The sequence below is a fragment of the Solanum tuberosum genome, unplaced genomic scaffold, assembly GCF_000226075.1.
Source record: "Solanum tuberosum cultivar DM 1-3 516 R44 unplaced genomic scaffold, SolTub_3.0 scf00285, whole genome shotgun sequence".
Lineage (NCBI taxonomy): Eukaryota > Viridiplantae > Streptophyta > Magnoliopsida > Solanales > Solanaceae > Solanum > Solanum tuberosum.
Window position 1 is genome coordinate 338,371 of NW_006239208.1, and position 24,449 is coordinate 362,819.

At 31.6% G+C, this 24,449-nt stretch overlaps 4 protein-coding genes across 4 annotated transcripts; 2 read left to right on the top strand and 2 right to left on the bottom strand.

Annotated features, from left to right (window-relative positions):
* Nucleotides 1-358: 358 nt before the first annotated feature.
* Nucleotides 359-3,417, top strand: LOC102579358 (hypoxanthine-guanine phosphoribosyltransferase). Its single transcript, XM_006358964.2, has 3 exons — nucleotides 359-779; nucleotides 1,905-2,069; nucleotides 3,054-3,417. The coding sequence occupies exons 1-3, from the start codon at nucleotides 438-440 to the stop codon at nucleotides 3,150-3,152; spliced, it is 606 nt and encodes a 201-aa protein (XP_006359026.1). The 5' UTR covers nucleotides 359-437; the 3' UTR covers nucleotides 3,153-3,417.
* Nucleotides 3,418-3,856: 439 nt separating this feature from the next.
* On the bottom strand, nucleotides 3,857-4,252 carry LOC102590247 (uncharacterized). The gene has a single exon (XM_006358996.1). The coding sequence runs from the start codon at nucleotides 4,250-4,252 to the stop codon at nucleotides 3,857-3,859; it is 396 nt and encodes a 131-aa protein (XP_006359058.1).
* A 2,700-nt stretch (nucleotides 4,253-6,952) lies between these two features.
* On the top strand, nucleotides 6,953-7,722 carry LOC102579680 (uncharacterized). Its single transcript, XM_015314231.1, has one exon. The coding sequence runs from the start codon at nucleotides 7,050-7,052 to the stop codon at nucleotides 7,521-7,523; it is 474 nt and encodes a 157-aa protein (XP_015169717.1). The 5' UTR covers nucleotides 6,953-7,049; the 3' UTR covers nucleotides 7,524-7,722.
* Nucleotides 7,723-14,425: 6,703 nt separating this feature from the next.
* Nucleotides 14,426-18,515, bottom strand: LOC102590576 (probable LRR receptor-like serine/threonine-protein kinase At1g34110). Its single transcript, XM_006358997.2, has 2 exons — nucleotides 15,126-18,515; nucleotides 14,426-14,989 (listed from the first exon to the last, which is right to left on the bottom strand). The coding sequence occupies exons 1-2, from the start codon at nucleotides 18,004-18,006 to the stop codon at nucleotides 14,604-14,606; spliced, it is 3,267 nt and encodes a 1,088-aa protein (XP_006359059.1). The 5' UTR covers nucleotides 18,007-18,515; the 3' UTR covers nucleotides 14,426-14,603.
* Between the last annotated feature and the right edge of the window lie 5,934 nt (nucleotides 18,516-24,449).

Consider the following 24,449-nt stretch of genomic DNA (forward strand, 5'->3'; position numbering starts at 1 on the left):
TGAAACGTTCGTGCCTTGAGTGTGAATTTTTTTTTTGATAGGAAGCGCTCCTCAGTCCTCATGACAAAATAGTCAGACTCCAATATCCATATCGGACATCGAAAAAAAAAACTTATAGCCTTTTCGGCCAAGCTTTTTAAGTCCAAATATTTTTATTTTTTTTAGGAAAGAGAGATATTTGGTCAAAGATTTTGTGAGAAAATAAATACTTTGAATAACAGAAATTGATTTTCAGAATCTAAAAAAAAATACTGTAATAATTTTATGTACATAGATAATATAAATGTTGATTTTAAAAGTTTGGATCAACACGTCATAAATAGGTATACATGAATATTAAATGTAATTTTTAAAAATTGAAAGTCCTTCAGCCCTATTCCCAACAGAGTTGCAGACAATTTATATTCTTGCTGCGGATTCTGCTCCCAAAAGTATTAATGGCTGCTATGGAGAATCATATTGAAAAGATTCTCTTCACAGAAAAGCAAATTTCTCAACGAGTTTCCGAACTTGCTTCCCAAATTACCCTCAATTTTTCTCCATCTACCAACAATGGAGGAGGACCTTTACTTTCTTCTTCTTCTTCATCGGCTCCGGTTGTTGTCGGTGTTGCTACTGGTGCATTTCTATTCCTAGCTGACCTTGTTCGCAAAATCAACCTTCCCATTTCTGTTGATTTTGTTCGGGTCGAATCTTACGGGTCGGGTACTGTATCCAGTGGAAAACCCAAAATTTCTTGCGACTTGAAAACTGATGTTACTGGAAAGCATGTCATTTTGGTATGAATATTTGTGAGAATTCCCTTTTTGAAGCGTGTTACAGTTTGTTAATTTGATATATGATAGTACTTTATAGGGAGAATATGTAGTTCAGTTGATTAAAAATGCAATCTTTATTCAGTAAATGGTTAATATTCTTTCTGTCAACTGAGATTTTGTACTGCTAATTTCTAGGTATTACAATTTCTAAAGTTTTTTCCTGTTTTGGTGGCGCAGCAAGTATATTATTTACTACTGAATTCAGAAAGACTCTTTGGTAAACAAAGACGGAGCTAGGATTTTGAGTATATAGGTTCTGGATCGTAGAAACCTCAACTTATTGGGTTCTTGATTAATTAATTAGTATATATATTAAGTGGACTTTTGAACACAAATATAAAGTTAAAGCCAATGCTACCGGGTGGGCCCATCCTGTTTGTAAAACTAAGCATTTCTTTGTGTGCACTTTTTTGGCTTGAGAAAAGATAGAAAAAGGGGCATGTCTAGTTGTGGGTGGACATACAGAAAGATTGTTTATAACTAGTGGGAGAGCAAGGGAATTGCTCTTTTAGTGATTATTTTGATAGTTTATCAACAATTGAGATGGAACATTTTACGACTTGACTAAAGACCATGTGTAAATCTTCCATTTATGTCTTACGATTTTGGTAGGTTCAACATAAGCGACAATATTTCAAGTAGAATATGTTAGGATTCAGGGGAGAACCTCCCCAAGTGTACTAGGGTCCAGCTAATATGGTTTTCTTTCTCTAAATATGTTGGCTGGTTAAATTGTTGTTACCCCATCTATTGCCGTCATAACTGCTCTGAAATGGTTGTCCTAGTCTCCTACTACCTTTCGCCAATATTCAGATCTATAATGTGAACCATTAATTTGTCTTGTGTGAGATTTGGTTGCAGTGTGTATAATTTTAATTATGTGCTTGGACAATGCTGATTATTTCAGCTTAACCTTATCCTATCGGTTGAAGTTGTGAATCCTGTATTTGAGTTGTATAATCATATCAGTGACCATGTATATAACTAACCTGCATATCAGCATACTGACATTTTATTTGATTAATTATTGTTCTGAAACGTGTTCAATCGGAGCTGATATTCATGGCGCTTCTGACATTTTCCTAGGTTGAGGACGTTGTGGATACAGGAAACACGTTGGCATGCCTCTTTGAACACTTGAAATCTAAAGGGGCATCCTCCATATCAGTATGTACTCTCCTTGATAAACCATCAAGGAGGAAGGTTAATGTCGAACTTGTGGGAGAGGGGAAGTTCTACTGTGGTTTTGAGGTAATCTATAACATTCTCTTTGCTGTCCTTCATTCTGGCTGCACGTTGGATCATGATAGTGTTATTCAGCTAATGATTTCAAAGCATTGTAATTATATAATTCAGTGCCTCATATTTGATTGCGACAGTTTTTGAGTTTTTCTTTTACTCTGTCAAGCTTCGTTAACTTTATCGTGTCACCTAGACACCAAGAACAAAAATGACAGACACTTCTTTTGTCATAGTTCTTTTATGCTGCCCAAACTCTCCAACAGAAAATAGACAAAGTAAAAAAGAGAAAGGGAGAACTATAATAATCTCCCTCCTGAACTAAAGAGCTAAAGCATACTTCGGAAAATAAGGATATTTCTCTACCTATGAAATAATCACTGCAGTGAGAAAAAATTCTTGTCCATGGTGTGAAATTGGCAAGTATTTTTGATATATGTTTCTAGATTGTGTGCTCTTTTACTTGTCCCTTCAGCATGAGAAGAGTTGAAGTTATTCGTTGTTATAATAACCAGTAGCTGCAAATGACAAATAGGTCAGGTCCCGTTAGTACATTGGTTAGTGATCATTCATGCAGTAAAGGCAAACCAAGCATGGCTTTTGTAAATTGATGGCAACATTTTAGCTTTCTTGCCCCATAACTAAATTGAGAATATGAGATTTCTCCGCATTTGCTGTAATCAACTTCAGAGAAAGATACTATTGGCAAATCCAATTTTGAGATATTGCATTACAATCGATTCGAGATGGTCCATTACAGTTTTTTATGTATAGCCAGCTTATACTAACATGTCGAGAAAGCAAAATGTTGTAGCTTGTATTTCGAAAGCTCCTGCATCTCCCCTTCCCAGGGGAGGCTCCCCTTTTCCTCAAGCAGAAAAAGATTATCGAAACTCTTATTTTCTCTTTAAAGTTAACTTACAATTTTCTATTTCGCTGAGAATCTTGGTGCGTATAATTAACCTTTTATTCATTCTTGTTTCAATTTGCCTGCAGTGTCCAGATTATTTTGTGGTTGGCTATGGGTTAGATTTTGCTGAGGTTTATAGGAACTTACCCTATGTGGGGATCTTGAAACCTGAAATGTACAGTTGATTGCTTTGGCGCAAATAATTATTCCATACAAGGAAAGCTCTTGATTTTCTTGGATACAATCAACCTTTAGCTGATCAAGGCAATTGATAACATTTTTTTTTCTTTACCCTTCCCCCTGCTCCGCCCCCTCCTCCTCCCGCCCCTCTGGTGGCATGCGCCAGCTATTATTGAAATATACTTACAGCTGCATATTCAGCGCGTGGCTACTCTCAGATTCCTTAGAATTGAACTGTTTTCCTAAATTTTGTCCATTATTTTTCCTGTCTCTGTGGTTTTTGTTTATCTGTATGGTTAGAATTTGTATTCTTATACTCTATTATAACTGACATACACTTTATGAATATGCAAGATAACAAGATATGGAATTTGATGTACCTCTTATAAAGTACTGATGAAACATAAAAGTTTGTTCACTACTTTGGTCAAGTAGGTAAAGTAGGCAAAGGAGACACATACTTTTTTGCCTTAGATCTTCCTGCTCATTTTGTTGTAACATTGTCAGATCTCGCTTAACTAGAGATCTTGGGTTTTAAAACTCTAGAATTGAAGAAATTCCTGGTATGAATCTGAATTAATCGGACTTGTGAATTTCAAATACTAGATGACTTAAACAAAAAACCAAAAACATTGATAGAGTGTATCATTATTAATTTCCCACTTGGTTTTCAATATATTATAAGAACAATTAACAGAAGTAAACAACACTATTCTTTCCATGTAAGAGCAAGAGGTCGTGGAGTTTTGGGATCAACTAAATTCCCAGCAGTATCATATATTATGACACCAGAAAATTCAGGAAGCTGACATTTTCCTCCCATGATTATATTCTTCTTCCATATTGCAACTTCACCACTGCATGTGCTTGGATCAACACCTTCAAAATGGTAATTCTCATTAATCTCTTCATGATTGAGCTGAATAATAGGGTCATGGCGATCACCATAGCCATAACATACTCTCAACTTTCGCTTCCATTTCCTCGAATGGCTGGCGCACATGAAGAGCGCCAGTGCACACAGGAGCAACGTTCCTGTGGCAAAACCTACTTGAGATAGGCTAGTGAACTTGTTTTGTGTGAGTAGTAATAGTGCGCGAGCCATGAAAGAAGTATAATTAAGTCTATCCTAATGGGATTTTTTTTAGCTGGATGACTGGTATTCTCAGATATTCTTTGAATGGACGACAAATTCAGGTTTAATTGGATATTGTAACTGCAGAGGATATGGTGTGTGCTTTATATAAATGGCAGGGTAAGATGGGGTTGTTGACTAATTTGGAGATTAGTTGCATCAACTGTAGTTTTGTCCAAGATTTGGAGTAATTTGTTGCAATAGTTGATTAAGTGTAGTGGTTTTGGTGAGATTTATTAGTTGTGATTTTTTTAGTTTGTGGTTTCAGTTAAACTTGTCCAATCTTACAAATCATAATATTATGCAAACGGTTGAGGATTTAGTAAGATTTACGCATATTTTGGCGATATTTTTGTGGATTAGAAAATAACGACGGTAAAATAGTAAGATAAATGGATAAAATGATGCAATGAGTAGTAATAAAAATAAAAGAATATGATACTGCGGAAATACTAAATATATTACTACTAAATTAAAGAAAGATGAAGAGGACTGATTCAACCTACTATAATTAAGTAGTTTAGTAAAATAAAAGAATATATAAGTTAACCAATCATGATTATATATATATATATATTCAATCACATATCATATTTCTATTAATTTGATATAAACATTCGATAAATTAATTTTATCATTATACAAGGTGGTATGTGGCTAATCAAACCCACATAGTTATCCATGTGAATAAGCATCTTCCCGTAATTAAACCTATGTAAAGAAAAAAATGTAAATAAATAAAGATATGGTAGTTCTGTAACTCTTTTTAAAAAATTCATGATTGTTTTTCCCTTTATATCGAACACATCCTAAGTATTTGAAAGTTTGACCTACAGTATTATGCAATATATTCATATCAAAATTTAATATTCGTAATATTGGTTAAATATTAACTATTTTAATTAAAATAATAATTTTCACATAGATTTTAATTTTTTTTCCATTTAAAATGTAGTTCCTTATTTTTCAACTTTTACGTCAATTTTTTTTTTGAAGTTTAACTAAATATGGTTCGAATCTCTGATAATAATTGTTTGGCCAAAGTTTCTAAAAAAGATAAAATACTTATTTGGCTTGAGATAACTTTTGAGAAAATATTTCCAAACATTAAAAAATAATTTTCATAGTAAGTATTATCCCCGTATGTTCATCTTTACTTGTTCATTATACTAAAAATAGTTATCCAAAAATATTTGCCTATTTTGAAAAATCAAGAGATAATTTACTTTTTTATATCTATTTTATCCTTACTATTAAATACTACTCAATAGCTAATATATTTCTCAAAGCGTTAAATTTAATATATTCAAGAGTAATATAGTAACACTACCCCTATTATTTATTGTTGAGGGAATTTCATAAATAGCTAAGAGGTGAAACTTAATAACGCTCATTAGCTAAAGTTTGCATAATTACGCTCCATAACTATAGTTCCATTTGCTATGCTAATTTCCGTTTGTATATTTTGTTGTTTTTTAAATAGATTATATAAATTGGATTTATACACGTAACATATTATATACAATTAGTTATATTGTATACAAACTATTAATATAGATAATAAGTAATTGTATATAAGTGTTGAGACTATTTAATTGATTCATATAAATATTGTGGGTGATAATATACCGGGAAAAAAATATACAAAAAAAAATAATATAGAACCAGACATTAGAAATAGAAGCTTGTGTATACAAATACGTACAAATATGTATAAGATAATTACAAAATTATTAATACGTATATAAATGCATAAATTCATACAAATTAATATATACACATACCTGTGATTCTTCATAGGAAATTTCATTAAATTGTAGTCGCGATTTATACATGAAATTATAGTTATATTAAATAACAAACTAGTAATGTTAGTTAATTCACATAATTTTTTCTTTATTGTTTCTTAAAGGTATGCGTCAACTTAATACAGTAAAACCTCACTAAATTAATATATGTGAGACCATAAAATATTATTATTTTATAGAAGTATTATTTAATCGATAAATTAATATTTATTAATTCAAAGAGTGTTTTGAAATTTAATGTATCATATTTATTGAATTCACATAAAAAAAAATTATTATACATAAAGTACAATGAATACATCAAAATCATACATGTTTAGAGATCCAAATCTTAGATGAAAATTGTGGATACTATAAAAAATAACAATATTGATGATGAAGTTGAAGATGATACAATACCTTTGAAACTAGTTACGCGTAAGAAAACACTTATCGCATCTAGAACCCTTCACAATTTTATGGTGTAGTTCGAAAAGACAACATCGGAACTATTGGATGCAATAAGAAAACTGAGAGATATTAAGCTTCAACTAGATTTAAATTTTAACAATAAAACAAAACACAATAGAATCATATTTCACTAAATTGTCCTAGATATTTGTTCTTTTAAAGAATTATTAATTTAAAATATTAATGAGATCGTATATTTATATAGGCATCTTTTGAAAAAACATTATCTTATCGAAATTGGTGATTTTTCTTTTGATCCAAGTCGAGATCAAAGGAAAATATTATCTTAGACATATTAGTAATTTACCGAGTATTAATTTGATGAGGTTTTGCCGTAGTGGACAACTATGGTTAAAAGAGTATAATTTAGAAATTTGACTTTACAAGTGTCTTGGGCTTTCGTTCAGCTTCTGGATCACGGCCCAAATTTGGGGGTTTAACCACCAAGAACAGCAAATGAAGGGTTTTGCATTTTCTTCCAGCACCATTTTCTTGCTTGTTCAATCAAAATGCATCGACGTTCATCTATTTCTCTCTGTAAAACGCTTCTCAGACACCCTTTTGAGAAATCAACAATACCCAAATCTTATTTTTCCATAAGAACTCTTGCATCTGTCTCAAATTCATCCTTAAACCTCACGAAGACCCGACATTTTCTTGGTCCAACGAATTCAAATTCATCAACCCAGCTCGTAAATTTTCAGAATTTAAGGCGATATAGTGTTGACACTGACAGGGAAGTTGATATAATCAATCTCAAGTTTGCAGAGGCAAGAGAGGAGATAGAATCAGCTATGGAATCTAAAGAGACTGTGTATTTTAATGAAGAAGCTGAATGTGCTCGTGATGCTGTTAAGGAAGTTCTTGATTTGTATCAAGGGTTGTTGGGAAAGGTGACAGAGAGTGAAAAGGGGGTGATTCAAAGGTCTATGGGGCTTAAGATTGAGCAATTGAAGGCTGAGCTTGCGCAATTGAATGAGTGAATGAGAGGTGAGCAGTGTTTAGTTTGGTTACAGTTTTTTTTCTTAATTTTAGTTTATTTGATCAATGTATGAAGACAATAACTTCAATTGTTGGCAATGAACAATGCAAATGCTTATAATCGAAATCGTGTGTAACTGAATGATGGTCTATGACTTGTCAGTATGAATTAAAAGAGTTTTTTTGTTTGATTGTTGTGAACATTGTTGTAAGACTTGCATTTCTGAAGCAATCTTTCAAGGTGGATAAATTTGCCTACCGTATTCCTATTCAATATGTATCTGATAGAGTAATTTTGCAATGCTCTTATGAGTTCCAGTACAAGTCTGGATTGATGTTCATGTAGCGTTATATATTGGTTGTATGTATGGTCTCTACATAAAACTGGAGGAACTTATGCCGTTGCTTCTTTGGTTGTCAATTTTGACAAGAGTATGCTGTATTCTCGGCTGAAGCTCATACCTAGTTAGTTGCATGTGTAAATACTTCATTAATGAACACAAATGATAATAATATGGACAGACAACTTAAACTTTGGGTTTTCCTACCATATATGTAGAATCACAGGAAGGGAATCATCTGATTCGTTGTACTTCTGTTAATGTTTTGTGAGATCCCCGGTAAGAAGATGCTTACTGTATGTGGTAATGGATAGATATTGCAGTCTAGCTATATCGGTTGAAGTTAGGTATCTACTTGCTTTTTGTGATAAGAAAAGATAGTCCGACGGAAGTAGTAGTCATGTCCCTTTTGTCAGAAACTTTCTTGCAGGGCTAGGGCTTCTATCTTTTTCACCAGATAAGTCAAAGAAAGCATTAGTTGTATAGAACAACATCCTGATACTTCATCCAGAAAAGAACAACACCCTACACACTGGCAGACAACACAACCGACAGAACCTGAACGTTTATTGGTCATGCACGTATTGGGCATTACTATTAATTGTATGTAATGCAGTACTATCAGAAATAAAAACAGGAAATGAATGCTAAAGCAGTCTGTATTTTTAACTCGAATGTGCTACATTCTTCTTCTCTATCTTGGCTCAAGTGATTATGAGTTACTGGGAGCAGAATTAATTCACCATATTCTCCTACTTTTTGGCCTCTGACGATCTATAGTAGGCTACTGATATTCATTACTTCACTGAGGTTTCTTTTTTTTTTTAGAAAAGGTAAGTGTCTTAGAGCTCGTTTGGATTGGCTTAAAAAAAGAAGCTTTTAAGTCAAAAAATAAAAAGTAGGGGGAGACCTACTTTTGGTTTCTAACTTATTTTAAGTTATTTTTTACCATGTCAAACACTTCGTAACTTATTTTAAGTTATTTTTGACTTATTTTAAGTTATTTTTAATATTTACCAAAACTTCCAAAAGTAAAAAACTGACGTAAAAGTAGGTTTGACCGACTTTTAAGCCAATCCAAGCGGGCTCTTAATCTTCTGAATAATGAATAGAGCTTCCATAGTCTTCAAAACATCTCACAATCCTTCTCCTCCAGATTGTTCCACCAAATACTGGTAGGTATGGTGTGCCACTATCTCTTTTGCTGCTTATTTCTTCCCCTTATGTTCCAGCTCCTTAAGTCTCCAGTTTCATTTGGCACACACCTGTTGTTTCTCACCATATTTAGAAACAATTGCCGTAACTTATCGCTGTTACAACAATGTAAAAACAAATGATTCACACTTTCTGGCTTGGCAGCACATAAAAAACATCTAGAGCATAATTGAAATTTTTTTCTCTGCAAATTCTCCTATGTTAAGAAAGCTCTTTTAGCTACCAAACATGGTAAACACATTTACAATCACTCTATAGGGAGCATGTGTTTTTCAGATCTGTCACTAAGGTCAAGAACAATTCTGCAGCCCCGCAGAGTAAACATTACAGAATTTAACAGTGAATTGGCACGTGCTATTGATTTTCCAATATGGCTTATCCTGGCATTGAGTCAAACCTCGGAAGGGTTCCAGAATCAATAAAAGTTCAGCAAAATTCCCTCATCTCCCTGTCATTCAGATTCCTGCTGACATTGAACTTCCATAGCTCATTAGTTCTGACAGAAGCTATGCTTGCATCTTGCATCTTGAGACATATATTCATTTTAAATGGATACTTGAGCCCTTTTGATTGGTATCCTTATTGGTGTCTGATTCACCAGTCCTTGGTAGGCATCTTGGCATTAGAACCAGCAAAGCTACTTGGCCATGAACTATCTATTTCTAGTATGAACTGCAAAGGCCTGTCAGGTTTGTTCGTTCTGGGAAAATCAGAGGAAGCAAAGATCCTGCGAATTTTGCAAGGTGATTTGGATGAGTTGATAAATGAAAATCATTTTCTTTGCAGGATTAATGTTAGCGTGCTAAATAAGGGAAGAGCCTTCAGCATAACCATATGAGCTTGCAACTGTTCAAGTCTACGAGATACTTTGTGCCAAGGCAGTTGTCTTCTGTGTCTGTCAAAATCTTAATAATTACATTCAGCTTGCCAGTTATGCTCTAAGTAGTCCTAGAAATATCTTTCATTGACCTAGATGTTTGAACTTCTTCCTTTCTTTGCCGAATTGAGCAAAGCAAATTTCTCTGAATGATGCAGTCATGAAGATGTATGTTCTTCCCATTTCAGAATATCTCAAAGTTGTGATCGACATCTGAAGTGTGCTTCCCAAGTGCTCAATTTGTATGAACAATGTAGTGTCACCTATTTGTATTATTGTATACATAGGAGCTGATTTGTTATATTCAATTTAGGAAGCGACAGTCGTATAATCACTGCTGTACTGAGGTTGTTGGGATTGATATATTCATTTATAAATGGTAACCGGAGTCTATTAACTTGATTCCTTTGTTAGATTTGCTGATTCTTATTAGATATCTTGGAATTTAAAACCAGCAAAATCACCTGACATGAATTATATAGAACTGCAGAAGTCTTTCAGGTGTGTGTGTTCTATGAGAATCAGAGGCAGCATAATCTTCCAAGTTTGTGCAATGTCATATCGATGAGTATTGATGTCGTTTTACAAGAGATCTTCATGTTTACACATAAGAGATTTGAAAACGACATTTTTCTTCTATTCAATGTGTAAGTGGTTATAAGAGATCACTTTCACGTCCTGAAGCATGTTATCCATTGACCTAGCTATGACCTCTTCCTTTATTTACCATACTGAACTAGTGAATTTGTATGAATGATTAAGTCAATGTGGATGACATTTGTCTCTATTGAAGTCTATTTTCTTTTTACTAGAATTATTTGTATGAATGATGATGTTGTACCACCTTGAATACATAATTGTGTTCAAATTACCAGTTGCTGCTAACTATGGTGAAACCTTCTGATGTATAATGCCAAGTTTTGACGTGCTCTTGGCTGGCTTGGTCTACAGTCATATGGCTGAGCGCCATTACGCGGAGCTTTCTCAATCCTAGAGCTATTAGTGCCATACGTATATGTATGTATATTATCGGTTATTTTATAAAGGCGGAATGACCTGAAAGACCCTTGTACTTGGCTCATTTTGTCAGTTGAACCCTCATACTCATCACTTTGCCAACTAGACCCTTAAACCCATCAGAAAACAATATTTTAAACCCTTTTCTCCTCCGGTCAGAGTGCGTGTAATGGACGCGATTACACGTGAAATTCCACATCATTTTTAGTGCCACATGCGAAATTAAGTGCTAAAAAATTTTTAAAAATAAAATAAATCAATTTTTTAATTTCTTTAACTTTTCAAATAATCATCTTCTTCATATTTGGTCACAAATTGAGCACTAGATTCATACCCATCAGATCAAATTCTTCTTGATTTAACTTGTAAATTCAACTACAAGTTCACCAACACAAACTCAATGAATCCCAATCAAAAAAATTTAAGTAATTTTACAAATTTACAAGACCCATTTATTATTTTTTAAGCTTATTCAAACTTATCAATGGAGTTTTAAAATTTTCAATAGTCACAATCATCCTTCACATTATCTGCATCTCCTCGTTGAAACCATCTAATAAAAGAATGATACTAATATTTTTCAAACCTAAAAAACGAAAATTTTAGAAGAAGTTGAGGCTACTGATTTGTATAAAAAAAAAAAAAAAGAGGCGGAGAAGAGTGAATGTGGGGGTGGAGAAAGAAGAATGGGCTGGAGAAAGAAGAAAGGTGAGGGCTGTGGTGAGGGGTAGAGGAGAGAGGGCTGGTGGAGAAGAAGAAAGGGTGGGTGTGGGTGAAGGAGGGGTGAAGAAGATGATTTTTTTTTTAATTTTGTTAAATTGATTTTTTTAAAAGTAAAATATTGTTTTAACTCGCTTTTAAGCGCGTGTAATCACGCATATTTCCAACTCACCAATATTAATGCCACATAAGCTCGGTCAATGGTCAGAGGGGTTTAAAATATTGTGTTTTGATGAGTTTAAGGGTTTGATTGGCAAAGTGATGAGTAGGAGGGTCCAACTGACAAAAAGAGATAAGTACAGGGGTCTCCCAGGTCATTCCGCCAATTATAAACTAGATCACTCAAAGACATTAGATTGCAATTATCCCTAATATATTTCGATTTTTAGTGCAATTTAAGGCATCTTTAAAAGTGAGAATAGCTTTTTCTTGTTCCTTCTAATTATTGTCATCTCATTTTTCTTTCCAAAAGTATATACATTGCATATGGACAATGTCATTATGAAAGAGGTGATGGAATTGATGGGGGAGAAGATGACAAAATAAAAGAAGAAGCTAAAACTGAATTCCAGGATCTTATTATAGATTTGGTTTTGACCAAAAAAATTAATATTTTCACTAGAAATTACCACACACACACACACACATATATATATATATATATATATATCTTCAAGTCGTGTGGATAATGGAGATGAAGGCATGGTCTACATATGTCTGTTCCCTCCTTGTTTGTGATCACTTGGTCCTATTTAAATATTGATGAGCAGGGTGGAATGGATTTGAGATATTAAATTAATCAACTAAACTTCATATGCAAATTAGTTGTGGTTGTTTATAAGAATCATTTTTGTGTTAATAATGTTATATTAGTAAGCATCATTTGGTTTACATACTAGTATTTATATTGATTTTCTAAAATTCAATAATATTTTATTAGCAGGCGTCATTTGGTTCACATACTAGTTATACCGGTTCCCCAAAACTCAATTATGTTTTATTAGTAGGTGTTATTTGGTTCACATACTAGTTGTACTAATTTTCTAAAACATAAAAATGTTTTATTAGTAGGCGTTATTTGGTTCAATATAGTTGTACTGATTCCCTAAAACTTAAAAATGTTTTACTAGTAGACGTCATTTGATTCACATATTAGTATATTGATTCCCTAAAACTCAATTGTGTCCTAATAGTAGGTGTCATTTGGTTCATATACTATTTATACTGAGTCTCTAAACCTCTATTATGATCTATTAGTAGGCGCAATTTGGTTCTCATACTAGTTACATTGATTCTCTAAAACTTTGTCATGTTCTTTTTGCAAGAGTCATTTGGTTCACATAGTAGTATATTGATTCTCCAAAAACTCAATTATGTCATACTAGAAGACGACATTTGGTTTAGATACTAGTTATACTAAGTTCCTTAAAACCCAATTATATTAGGAATCATCTAATTCACATACTAGATATACTGATTCTCTAAAACTCAATTATGTTCTATAAGTAAGCGTCATTTGATTCACATAGTAGCAATGCCGATTCCCTAATCAATTATGTTCTATTAATTGATATTTTTTAATTCACATACTAGTTATACGAGTTCCAAAAGACAAATCTAAAAGGAGGAAATCAAGGTTATGATGTTTTCATTTTTGGCATGATTCAGAAATTCATTTTTCAGCATTTCTTGGGAATTTGCAAAAAAATCATTGGTAAAGTAAGTTATTTTTGTATTGAAACTATTAGTGGATACTACCAAAGAGAGTGGCGATGCGATACGCAAAAAGAAAAAGACTCATGAAATGACAAGGTCAAATGGTAGAGTGGTCTAAATGCTCCCTCCACTTTTTCCTTCACAGAACATGGCTTTTTTGTTCCCCTTTTTTGTCTCTATAGTGGCAACTATTAGACAGTTTAGTATGTGTCCAAATAATAGAGTGTTCATTTGTTTACAGAATCTTGACTTTGAATACCTTTCAATGAACTATGCCATAAATCTTGCCTTAAAATTTCAACAAAAACAAAACATGGGTGACCTAAGGTACCCATGGCTACTATCTTTTAAGATTTCTTGTATAGAGAAAAATCTTGAAAAATAATAAACAAGTAAGCAAATGTCTTTTTCATGTAGAGGAATAAGCCAATCCAAAATTATATCAATATATAAGTTTATCTTTCCTTCCTCTCCATCATTCGGCGATTAAATACCAGACTTTTGTCTACGACAGGATGCAAACCCCATGAGACACAACTACCCACGCATTACGCGCTACACTCTTACCACTAGACCAATAGTCTCTAATGACATTACATGAGTATTATATTTGGTTTTAAGAGTTGTTTGTTTTCTTCTTTCTACAAACAACTCAATGAACAAAACATCATGTGTTAGCAAGGCTCAGAGAAAGGCCACACTTCAAAGGATATGATGTAGACAATTTAACCTAATGCATTAATGCCTGCTTCCACAGTTTGAACCCATGAGATAATTTTACCGTTGCTCCAAGATTCCCCTTCTTTGATTTCTTCTTCTATATTTCTCTTTTCTGAAACTACTTTTAGCATCACCGGAAGGTTTGAAACCACATTCATACACCAACAATACAATTTTTCTGAATAGGTCAAACTATATTTCTCTTTTTTTGAAACTATGGTAAACTAAAATATTATATGGTGCAACTGCAAGCATTTTGAAAGCTAAAATCTCAGCACAGAGATGGAAGAGATGGATAGGAAGAATGAAGAAGCAAATAAACTACATAAATGTTTCTGAAATATGTACACAATGGACCCCAAGACATTATCCAATGCTTGGAACAATGAGTTGATCATATCTTGGGAACTAAAGAAAACTAATTCCTACTCCTCTTAGACAAAAGCAAAAAAAAAAAAAAAACATAACAAAATTAATCAACTTTGAGTTGAGGACTGTTTTATTAGAGGCTGAGAAGTTTTCCCAAATTCTTGATCAGGTGAACACTTTACTTCCATTAGAAGTGCCACAACTTCCTTCATTGTTGGCCTTTCAACCGGCGATGAGTTGACACAGAACATCGCTATTCCAAGCGTTTGCAGCATTTCTTGGACCACTTGATCGGGTAAACCTTGTAGCTTAGTGTCGAGAACTGTAACAGCTGGTTCAAAGCTTCCCATTTTCTTCTTTACCCACTCAACGATGTGAAGCCCATCACCTATCTGAGAATCAACAGCGCTACGCCCACTAAGTATTTCCAGCAGCACCACTCCATAACTATAGACATCGCTCTTTTCTGTTATATTCGCTGTATATCCATATTCTGCAACCGTTGACAAATATTTGTGTCACACTCAACGAACTATGACTCATAAAGTAAATATTCAAAAGATGTTATGATCGATTTGGCTTTTATGTTGAAATATTAGTAATTGAAAATATTCTAAGTGCATGCATACCTGGAGCAATATATCCATAAGATCCTGCTACACTGGACATAGCGTGGTGATAGTTTGGCGAATTCATTAGCTTTGCAAGTCCAAAGTCTGCAATATAAGCGTCAAACTTGGAGTCGATCAGTATATTATTGCACTTGACATCTCTATGAAGAATGGCTGGAACACAGTCATGGTGAAGATAAGCAAGGCCTTGAGCTGATCCAATTGCAATTTTGTACCTAATTTCCCAGTCCAAATTTCTGTTACTTTGCAAGAGCTGATGGAGATTGCCATTTGAAATGTAGTTGTAGAGAAGAAGCTTAACGCTTTTGTTTGAACAATATCCCAATAACTTCAGAATGTTTCGATGCCTAATATGTCCGAGAATTTGAATTTCTGCTGCAAAAGAATCTACTGGCTCCTCGTCTTTCTTTGTTTTCCAAAGCTTCTTCACTGCAATCACCTCACCGTTAGGCATTTCTGCTTTGTATACAACACCGGAACATCCTTTCCCAATGATGTTTTCATCTTTCAAGCAATCCAAGATGTTGTCTATGGTGAAATTGAACTTTTGAAAGGGGATGAAAGTCCAAGGGTAGGAAAAATCTTCTGCTCCTACCGAAGAGGCTGACATGCCTTGGGACTTCTGAAACACATATCTGTGGTTTCGCGTCACAAGAATCCATGTAGCCACGACTGCTATGGCTACAGATGTCAGAATCACCGCAACCAGAGCTATAGTTTTCGGTGACTTCAACCCATTCCTTCCCATTATATGTGAAGAACAACTATAACCATCAACTGATTGACAGAGTGAATTCTCCAGAAAAGAATCTGAAGTAAGAGTTCTAAAGAATGGTGTGACAGGAATAGGCCCCGAGAAATTGTTGTCTGAAACATTCAGGGAAGTAAGGCTGGTCAGGGAGCTTAGAATTGTGATCCTTCCACTCAACAAATTATGAGAAATATCAAGAGATTGCAACTGTGACAAACCGGACAATGTTTCAGGAAGTTCACCCGTGAAACGATTCAAGCTCAAATCCAAACCGATTGTTAAGCTTGTGACATAGCCAAGCTCAGATGGAATCTCGCCAGAAAGACTATTCGAGCTCAAATCAAGTAGAGTTAACTTCTGCAAGTTCTTAAAAGACTTTGGAATTGAACCAGTAAGCAGATTGTTACTGAGAATAAATTTGTTCAAGTAACTGAGATTGCCAAAACTCAAAGGGATCTCACCGGTAAAGCTGTTCCGGCTAAGATCAAGTTGCTCTAAATTCACAAGCTCCCCCATCTGGTGTGGTATTTCCCCAGTTAGGTAATTGTTGTGCACATCCAACAGCTCAAGAACTGTAATGTTGGCAATTTCAGAAGGCAAGCCTCCAGAGAAATGGTTCATGTACAAATCAAGAAACACGAGATTCTGCAATTGACCAATCTCTTTAGGAATCTGTCCTGAAAGCTGATTCTCACCAAGCCTCAACCTCACCAGAGACTGGCATCTCGCAACACTTCGAGGCAATCGCCCAGTTAACGAGTTCCCAAGGAGCAACAATTTACTCAGCTGCTTCAAATCAAATATCTCCTCAGGGATCGATCCAGTGAGCTTGTTCCTCGAAAGATCAAGTGCATATAGCTCAGTACAGTTTCCAAAAGCAGCTGGAATGGTTCCTGAAACCGAATTCCCCCACAAGAAAAAACTCTGCAAGTACTTCAACTTACCAACTTGCCAGGGAATTTGCCCTGATAATTGGTTCTTATCTAGCTGAAGAGCTGTCAGGCTAGTGCAATTACTTAACTGCCACGGTATAGAACCGGTAAGTGCATTATCAGACAAATGAAGCTGTTCAAGAACCAATAGCTTCCCCAAATCACCAGGGATTTCACCGGACAATTCATTCGCGGAAACATCAAGAATCACAAGGGACGAACAATTCGAAACCTCAGCTGGTATAGGTCCAGTTAATGAATTTCCCCATAAAAGCAAGCTAGTAAGCTTTTGCAACTTACCCAACTGAGGAGGTATCGAACCAGTGAGCTTATTCATATGCAGATACAAGTACCTAAGCTCCGAAATCATCCCGAGTTCAGGCGGTATCGAACCAAATACTTCAGTATCATAAATTGCCAGTGTTTGAAGATTGATCAAGTTCCCAAACGTAGGTGGAATAACACCCGAAAGACCAGTCGCCGCGACACCAAACATGGTAAGATTGGTGAGCAGGCCTAACTGTGCAGGAATTTCACCACTCAAATATGGATTTCCACCAATCCTAAACTGCTGGAGTGACACTAAGGACCCTAACTGTGATGGAATTGACCCATTGAGGAGATTATCTTGAAGACAAAAGATTTCTAGTGAAGAAAGATTAGCCAACTCTGGTGGAATCTTACCAGTCAATCTATTTGAATTCAAGAACAAGAACTGAAGTGAACTAAGCCTACCAAGTTCTGATGGAATAGAACCTAAAAGTGAATTAGAAGAAAGGTCCAAAAGCCTAAGATGAGAAAAAGAACCAAAAGATGGAGGGATTGTTCCAGAAATATTAGTAGAAGAAAGATTAAGAAGCTGCAAAGATGAAAGGGAAGAGAGTTCAGAAGGCAAATACGAGAGATTTAGGAAAGTATTTGGGATAGAAAGTGAAATAACCCTTTCTTGAGGAGAACAAGTAATCCCTTGCCAAGAACATGGAGTTAAACTTGAAGGGTTCCAAGAAGAAAGCACAGAAGATGATGATTTAGTATAAGGTTCAGCTGCTTTAAGCAGAGAAAGCAACGCTTGTCCATCAGAAGAAACAGAGCTCACTAAAAATACAATCTTTGGACTCAAACTTAACCAAGAAATCAACAAAAACAAGAAATAACATGAAGGGAAAGTGTAAAAATGGTAGCTTTTCTTCTCCATTATTGAGTGAAAATCAAAGTCAAGAAATGGGGTTGTTGAAAAAAATGATAATAGTGTTTGAAAGTTCACTCTAACAAGACAACATACATGTGGTGTGTTAATGGTGGTTTGCTTCAAACTCACACTAACTCAAAAAATTTACTTACCATGCATGTGAACTAAAAAGTTCTTGTTTATCTTTAATGAAACATTTACTAAACTGCTACTATTAAAGTTCTCTTACTGGAGAAAACAGCTCCTCCTTGCTCCTTGCTCCTCCGTACACGGCGGCGCTAGCTAGTAGCTTACTAATGATGGTGGTGAAGATAAATGGTCACTAGCATGAACCAAACACATTTGTCATTTTGCATTTTTTCATGACGGCGGCGGACGGTGGTTGACGGCGGTTGACGGTGGCGGAGAGGATTTTGAGTGAGAGTGACAGTTCTTGAGAAACTAAAGAGCAAACAAATGAAACTATACATTTAAATAGCAAAGAGATTATTTTTTTAAGTTTTTATTGAACAAAGTGATTTGTAGCGCCACAATAATTTATGAATACCACAATATAATGTGTACTTGTTTATTTTTTAATTTTTTGGTTTTGGACTAAATTGATAACAATAAAAGTTATCTATAAAATTGCTATTTAGAGATTGATTAATGTTGCTTAATTATTCTCAAGATCATTTGCTGTAGGCATATTATTATGGACCTGTTTCTCTTTTTGTACTTCTTGAAATTCCCTTTAAATGGAAAATATCCTATTTTGTTGACATGCTAGAAATATTCAATATTTCCTTCAAATTAATAATAAAAATTAGTTTATTTATATTCAATATTTATATATTTAAATTAATAAATATGATATATATATATATATATATATTATTTTAATATGATTAAATAATATATATTTTCAATGATCACAGTAACTAGTTATTTTTTATTTAATATTTTTCACACGATACAGATAATTTCTTCACATCAAACATAAATCTTGGTGAAAGGTTAAAGAGAGGGAATCGATTATGCAACAAATTGCCTATTTTCTTAAACACAAATAGTATATTATAGTTGCTTTGTTTTAATTTGTTTGTCTTATTTTTTCTTTAATTTGTTTAAAAATATCTTTCTTTTTTTGACAATTTTGTAATGTAACTTTTCAATGTTTAAAATCACAAAATTAAAAAATATTTTAGTACATTTTGCAAATCTTTAGTTCAGAAAATCATAAGATTCAAAAGTTCTTTTATTTACTTTCTTAAATTCAACGATTATATTAAAAATCAGACAAACAAATTAAAACGAAGAAAAATATACTACTAACATTTTTTACATTAAAAAAATTACTATGTACTTCTCCCACGTCAAATGAATATTCAAATATTAATATGATGACTATGATTTAAGTAAAGGGCGTCTACATAGAGGAAAATTTAATTAGAGCATCTCTTTTTCTTCCTCTTTTCTTCCTATATACCCTTTTTACTTATATATATATATATATATATATATATATATGTTAAGATAGTAAGTTCAAAAATTTATTGTTTTTTACATGTCTACGTGGTGAAAATATGTAGTAAAAGATAAGAGTGATTTTGTTATCGAGGAAGTTGTAGTGGGTGTGTTTTGGGAGTAGAGATAAAGAAAAATGTAATCACATGACACAGACAATAAATATATTAAGGCACAAGTAACGATTAGGGTTTTTATTTTTACTGTCTTGGTTCTACTTTTTACTCTTCAGTCACACTAGATTTTTTTATTTTTTTTTAATATTGACTTGAAGATTATCGAAAAAAACTTTTCTACCTTATAAAAAATAAGGTTTGTGTACGTTTCACCCTTCTCAAATCTTACTTGTGAAAATTAAATCTACCGATATTGTGGTAAAGCTTTAGTACTTCTTCAGTCCTTCTGTTTTTTCATAATAATTTGTCTTTTATTGATTCGAGACATTATTTATCAGGGGTTTATTTTACTAAATTATCGTTATTAATTATGGTTTGTAAATCAAAGTTTAATTACTACATATGTAATACTTTATATATTTGATGATTGAACATATTGTTTATACCTAATTTTACTAGTAATATTTTGAGGACTGGGATAATAGTTAATGTTTGTATAGTTTTTAGTATTCGTTTCAGTAATTACAATGACTTTGTGGTAACAGCACCCTATCTAAAAATTTACTGCACTGTAAAATGCAGTGATACAAAATAGATGAATTTACACTTTAAAGTTAAGATACGTTTTCTAGTAGTTTTCTCATTTACTTCACTAATTATTGTATTTTTTATTTTCTAATATGAATTTTGATATCTATTAAGAGAATCATATCAATGAAGCAAAAGCGATAGATATAGGCATATTCAAAAAAATCATATAGTAATTTTTTTTTTAACATTCCAATAAATAAATCATTGACGTCTTTTTTTTTTTAACTTACCAATAAATAAACCATTGACAGTAAATCCACGGGCATAAAAAAGGAAGAGTAAACTTTAGTTAACCTTTTATATCCCTTACTAGTTAGTACATCTCCTCTTTACATATCCGAACCATTTCATATATATGAGTCTTACCTCCTTCATCTTGTCCACCAGGGAGTCATGACTCCCACTTTGTCTTAAATATCTCTGTTCTTAATCTTATTTCTCCTAATATGCCACACATCCATTTTCAGTATCCTTATTTCTGTTATTTTTCACACATGTGAGTTTTTGAACGACCCACCCACTGTACGCGCAAAGATGGCTCAAGGGTAAGGCTAGTAAAGCATTTGCTTTAGACCCCATAAATTTTTAGGCTCCAAAAAATTTAATAGTGAATTGTATCATTTTAATTTCACATGAAACAATATTGAATATTATAATATATATTTATTTTTTAAAAAAAGAAGAATTATCTACTTTTTATCAAGAATATTTTAGAACTTTGAACTAAACAATTCAAATCTCCATATTAAAAAATAAAGTTATTACATCAACATCCAACATGATGTATTACAAATAAATGTCTGACCTCGTATTAACTAGAACTAATCCTTACTTTTATAAATAATAATGTGAAGTTATACGATTAATGTCTTTTAAGAATATACACTAAAGCAAGTAGTATGCAAGAACAAAAAAAAGAGAATCCAAAATTAATGTAATACTTTTGTGCATGTATTTATATATTTAAGGTCTCTTATTATAGTTTGTCTTTAGATCACTAATTTTTTTGACACGCTCTTGTATACACAAAAGGGTAAAATTAGAGTACTCAAGTTTAAAACTTTTTATAAATAGATAAAAGAATGAGTTCTGGTAGCATGATTTATTAGCCGGCACTAGCTAAATTGAGTAGATTCGACTCAATCAATAAGTCAAAATAAGTCTAAAAGAATGTCAACAAAATGATAATCTTAGAAAATTCAGATAAAATGTATATGCATTTCTTATTTCTTAACGTTGACGTATAGTAGTAAAATATGATAACATCGAAATATATAATGAGGATTCTATATATTCAAGACTTGCTAATTAAAAGTAAATTTCAATTCAATTTGGTAAAATATAATAAAAACACAATATATTTGAAATTTATAACTATTAGACAAATATAAGGAATTAAAGTTTTAAATAGTTGGTGTCTTTTATTATCAATAATATTATTATTATTATTATTATTATTATTAATATTAATATTATTATTATTATTATTATTATTATTATTATTATTATTATTATTATTATTATTATTATTATTATTATTATTATTATTATTATTATTATTATTATTATTATTATTATTATTATTATTATTATTATTATTATTATTATTATTATTATTATTATTATTATTATTATTATTATTATTATTATTATTATTATTATTATTATTATTATTATTATTATTATTATTATTATTATTATTATTATTATTATTATTATTATTATTATTATTATTATTATTATTATTATTATTATTATTATTATTATTATTATTATTATTATTATTATTATTATTATTATTATTATTATTATTATTATTATTATTATTATTATTATTATTATTATTATTATTATTATTATTATTATTATTATTATTATTATTATTATTATTATTATTATTATTATTATTATTATTATTATTATTATTATTATTATTATTATTATTATTATTATTATTATTATTATTATTATTATTATTATTATTATTATTATTATTATTATTATTATTATTATTATTATTATTATTATTATTATTATTATTATTATTATTATTATTATTATTATTATTATTATTATTATTATTATTATTATTATTATTATTATTATTATTATTATTATTATTATTATTATTATTATTATTATTATTATTATTATTATTATTATTATTATTATTATTATTATTATTATTATTATTATTATTATTATTATTATTATTATTATTATTATTATTATTATTATTATTATTATTATTATTATTATTATTATTATTATTATTATTATTATTATTATTATTATTATTATTATTATTATTATTATTATTATTATTATTATTATTATTATTATTATTATTATTATTATTATTATTATTATTATTATTATTATTATTATTATTATTATTATTATTATTATTATTATTATTATGTTGGATGGGCGTTAGAGGGCCCCAACAAGTTCCTTAAAAGGGTACAAAAGTCGGATACTATGGGTTCAAAACGGCACCAACTTACTTATACTCCCACTACTTGTTAATTTCATGATTTTTCTGATTTTTTTTTATTTTTTTCTCTTTTCTACCCTTTTAATAATAAATATATATTTGTGTATTACATAATTCTCCTTTAGTCAAGTCATTTGAAATTTACTAATCTGAATTACGCTAAAAAGAGGGAGAATAAAATAGTCTCTATCAAAATATTCTTTATTTCAAAGTTTGAGATTTGTTAAGACGGAATCCTAATAATTATCCCACCACAACCAACTAATCACCCCCACTCCTTGCAAAAAATAAATAAAATTGCTCCATCCTTTAGGCCTAGTTAAGTAATTTTTCCTTCTATAAATCAAAGAACCTCAACTTTTAGGCTTATGAACCGGAAAATAGGTCACTTTATATGTTGGCCATGCTTTTATTAGATTCCAAGTTTATTAGTAGTATATTTTAAAAATATATATTAATTCTTATTATTATTATTATTATTGAAAATGTGTTATATGGGTTCTCAAAACAAGTTCCTTTGTCTCTTTTTTTTTTCTCCCCTTGAGGGTTGATTATTTTATTATGAATGTATATAGGAGTACTAGCAATAAAATATTTTTGGTCTTAAGTAACTCCTTAATCATGATGACCACGTTCTAATGAGTAATTTGGTTTACAAGCTTCACGTAAATATTTGTGGTGAACAACAACAACAATGTGAAAATATTTTTTCAATTCTTAATTAATCAATAATGAAAAATGATCGTTATCTTAAAATGAATAATATATTGGGTACAAATACGCTTGACTTGTGAAAGACGAGTAAGCAAGCCCACAAATTATATCAATCAGCTTTGAGTTGTCGAGTGACTGCTCTATCTCTTAAGAAAGGACGTGAGGGCCTAGCTTATAATAAAAGAGTACTCTTTTTTGTGGTGTGCACTATATATATATATTAGGAACTCTGAGCTAGGTACTTGATCCCATGTTTAATTTCATGGCTTCTAATCAACTAGTTACTTATTGATATATAGGTAAACAATTGTTGCTTCGACCTCAATTTTCTCAAATGTCTTTTGGTTTTATACAGCCTTAAAGCACTACATTTTTTCATATTTTACAAATGAACTAGAAATGGTCTCTCTCTTCTTCTTTTTTTCTGAAACAGAGAGCAATTCTTTTTAAGTTCTTGCTTAATTTTTATTTATTTTTCAAAAAAAAAGGAAAAAAATAATGTTTCTCTTCTCTCCTTTTGAAGTTGGAGGAAAATCTCCACTAAGGTTTATAACGTAATGGTATATGTGCGAATTTGTATTAGAATAGACTGTTTAAAATGTACGATTCTTCTTCGAATCGTGTATAAATATGAAATAGTTAATGTATGGAAAAGGAAGTCAAAATAATTGAGAGAAAAAGAAGCAATAGTGGCAACCCAAATTCCAGCAGCCAAAACATAGACTAATCTATTATTATGCACTGCCTTTAGGTCACCATAGTCCTATATTTAATTTTGGGTTATATTCATGGAGCCCCAAACCTAATTTCATTAGGGAAATAGGTACACTACTGACCCAACTCATTACACTTAATTAAATTCTATTAGACTACAATAAATTAATTTTCTAAACAGAATTGGATAAAGTACACAGAGACAAAATCATTCAAGCAGACATGAAAAGGACAAATAGCTAGTATATAATTTTAGCCATAAGCTCAAAATTTCTTATATTTACAAAAAAAAAAAAAAAAAAAAAAGAATT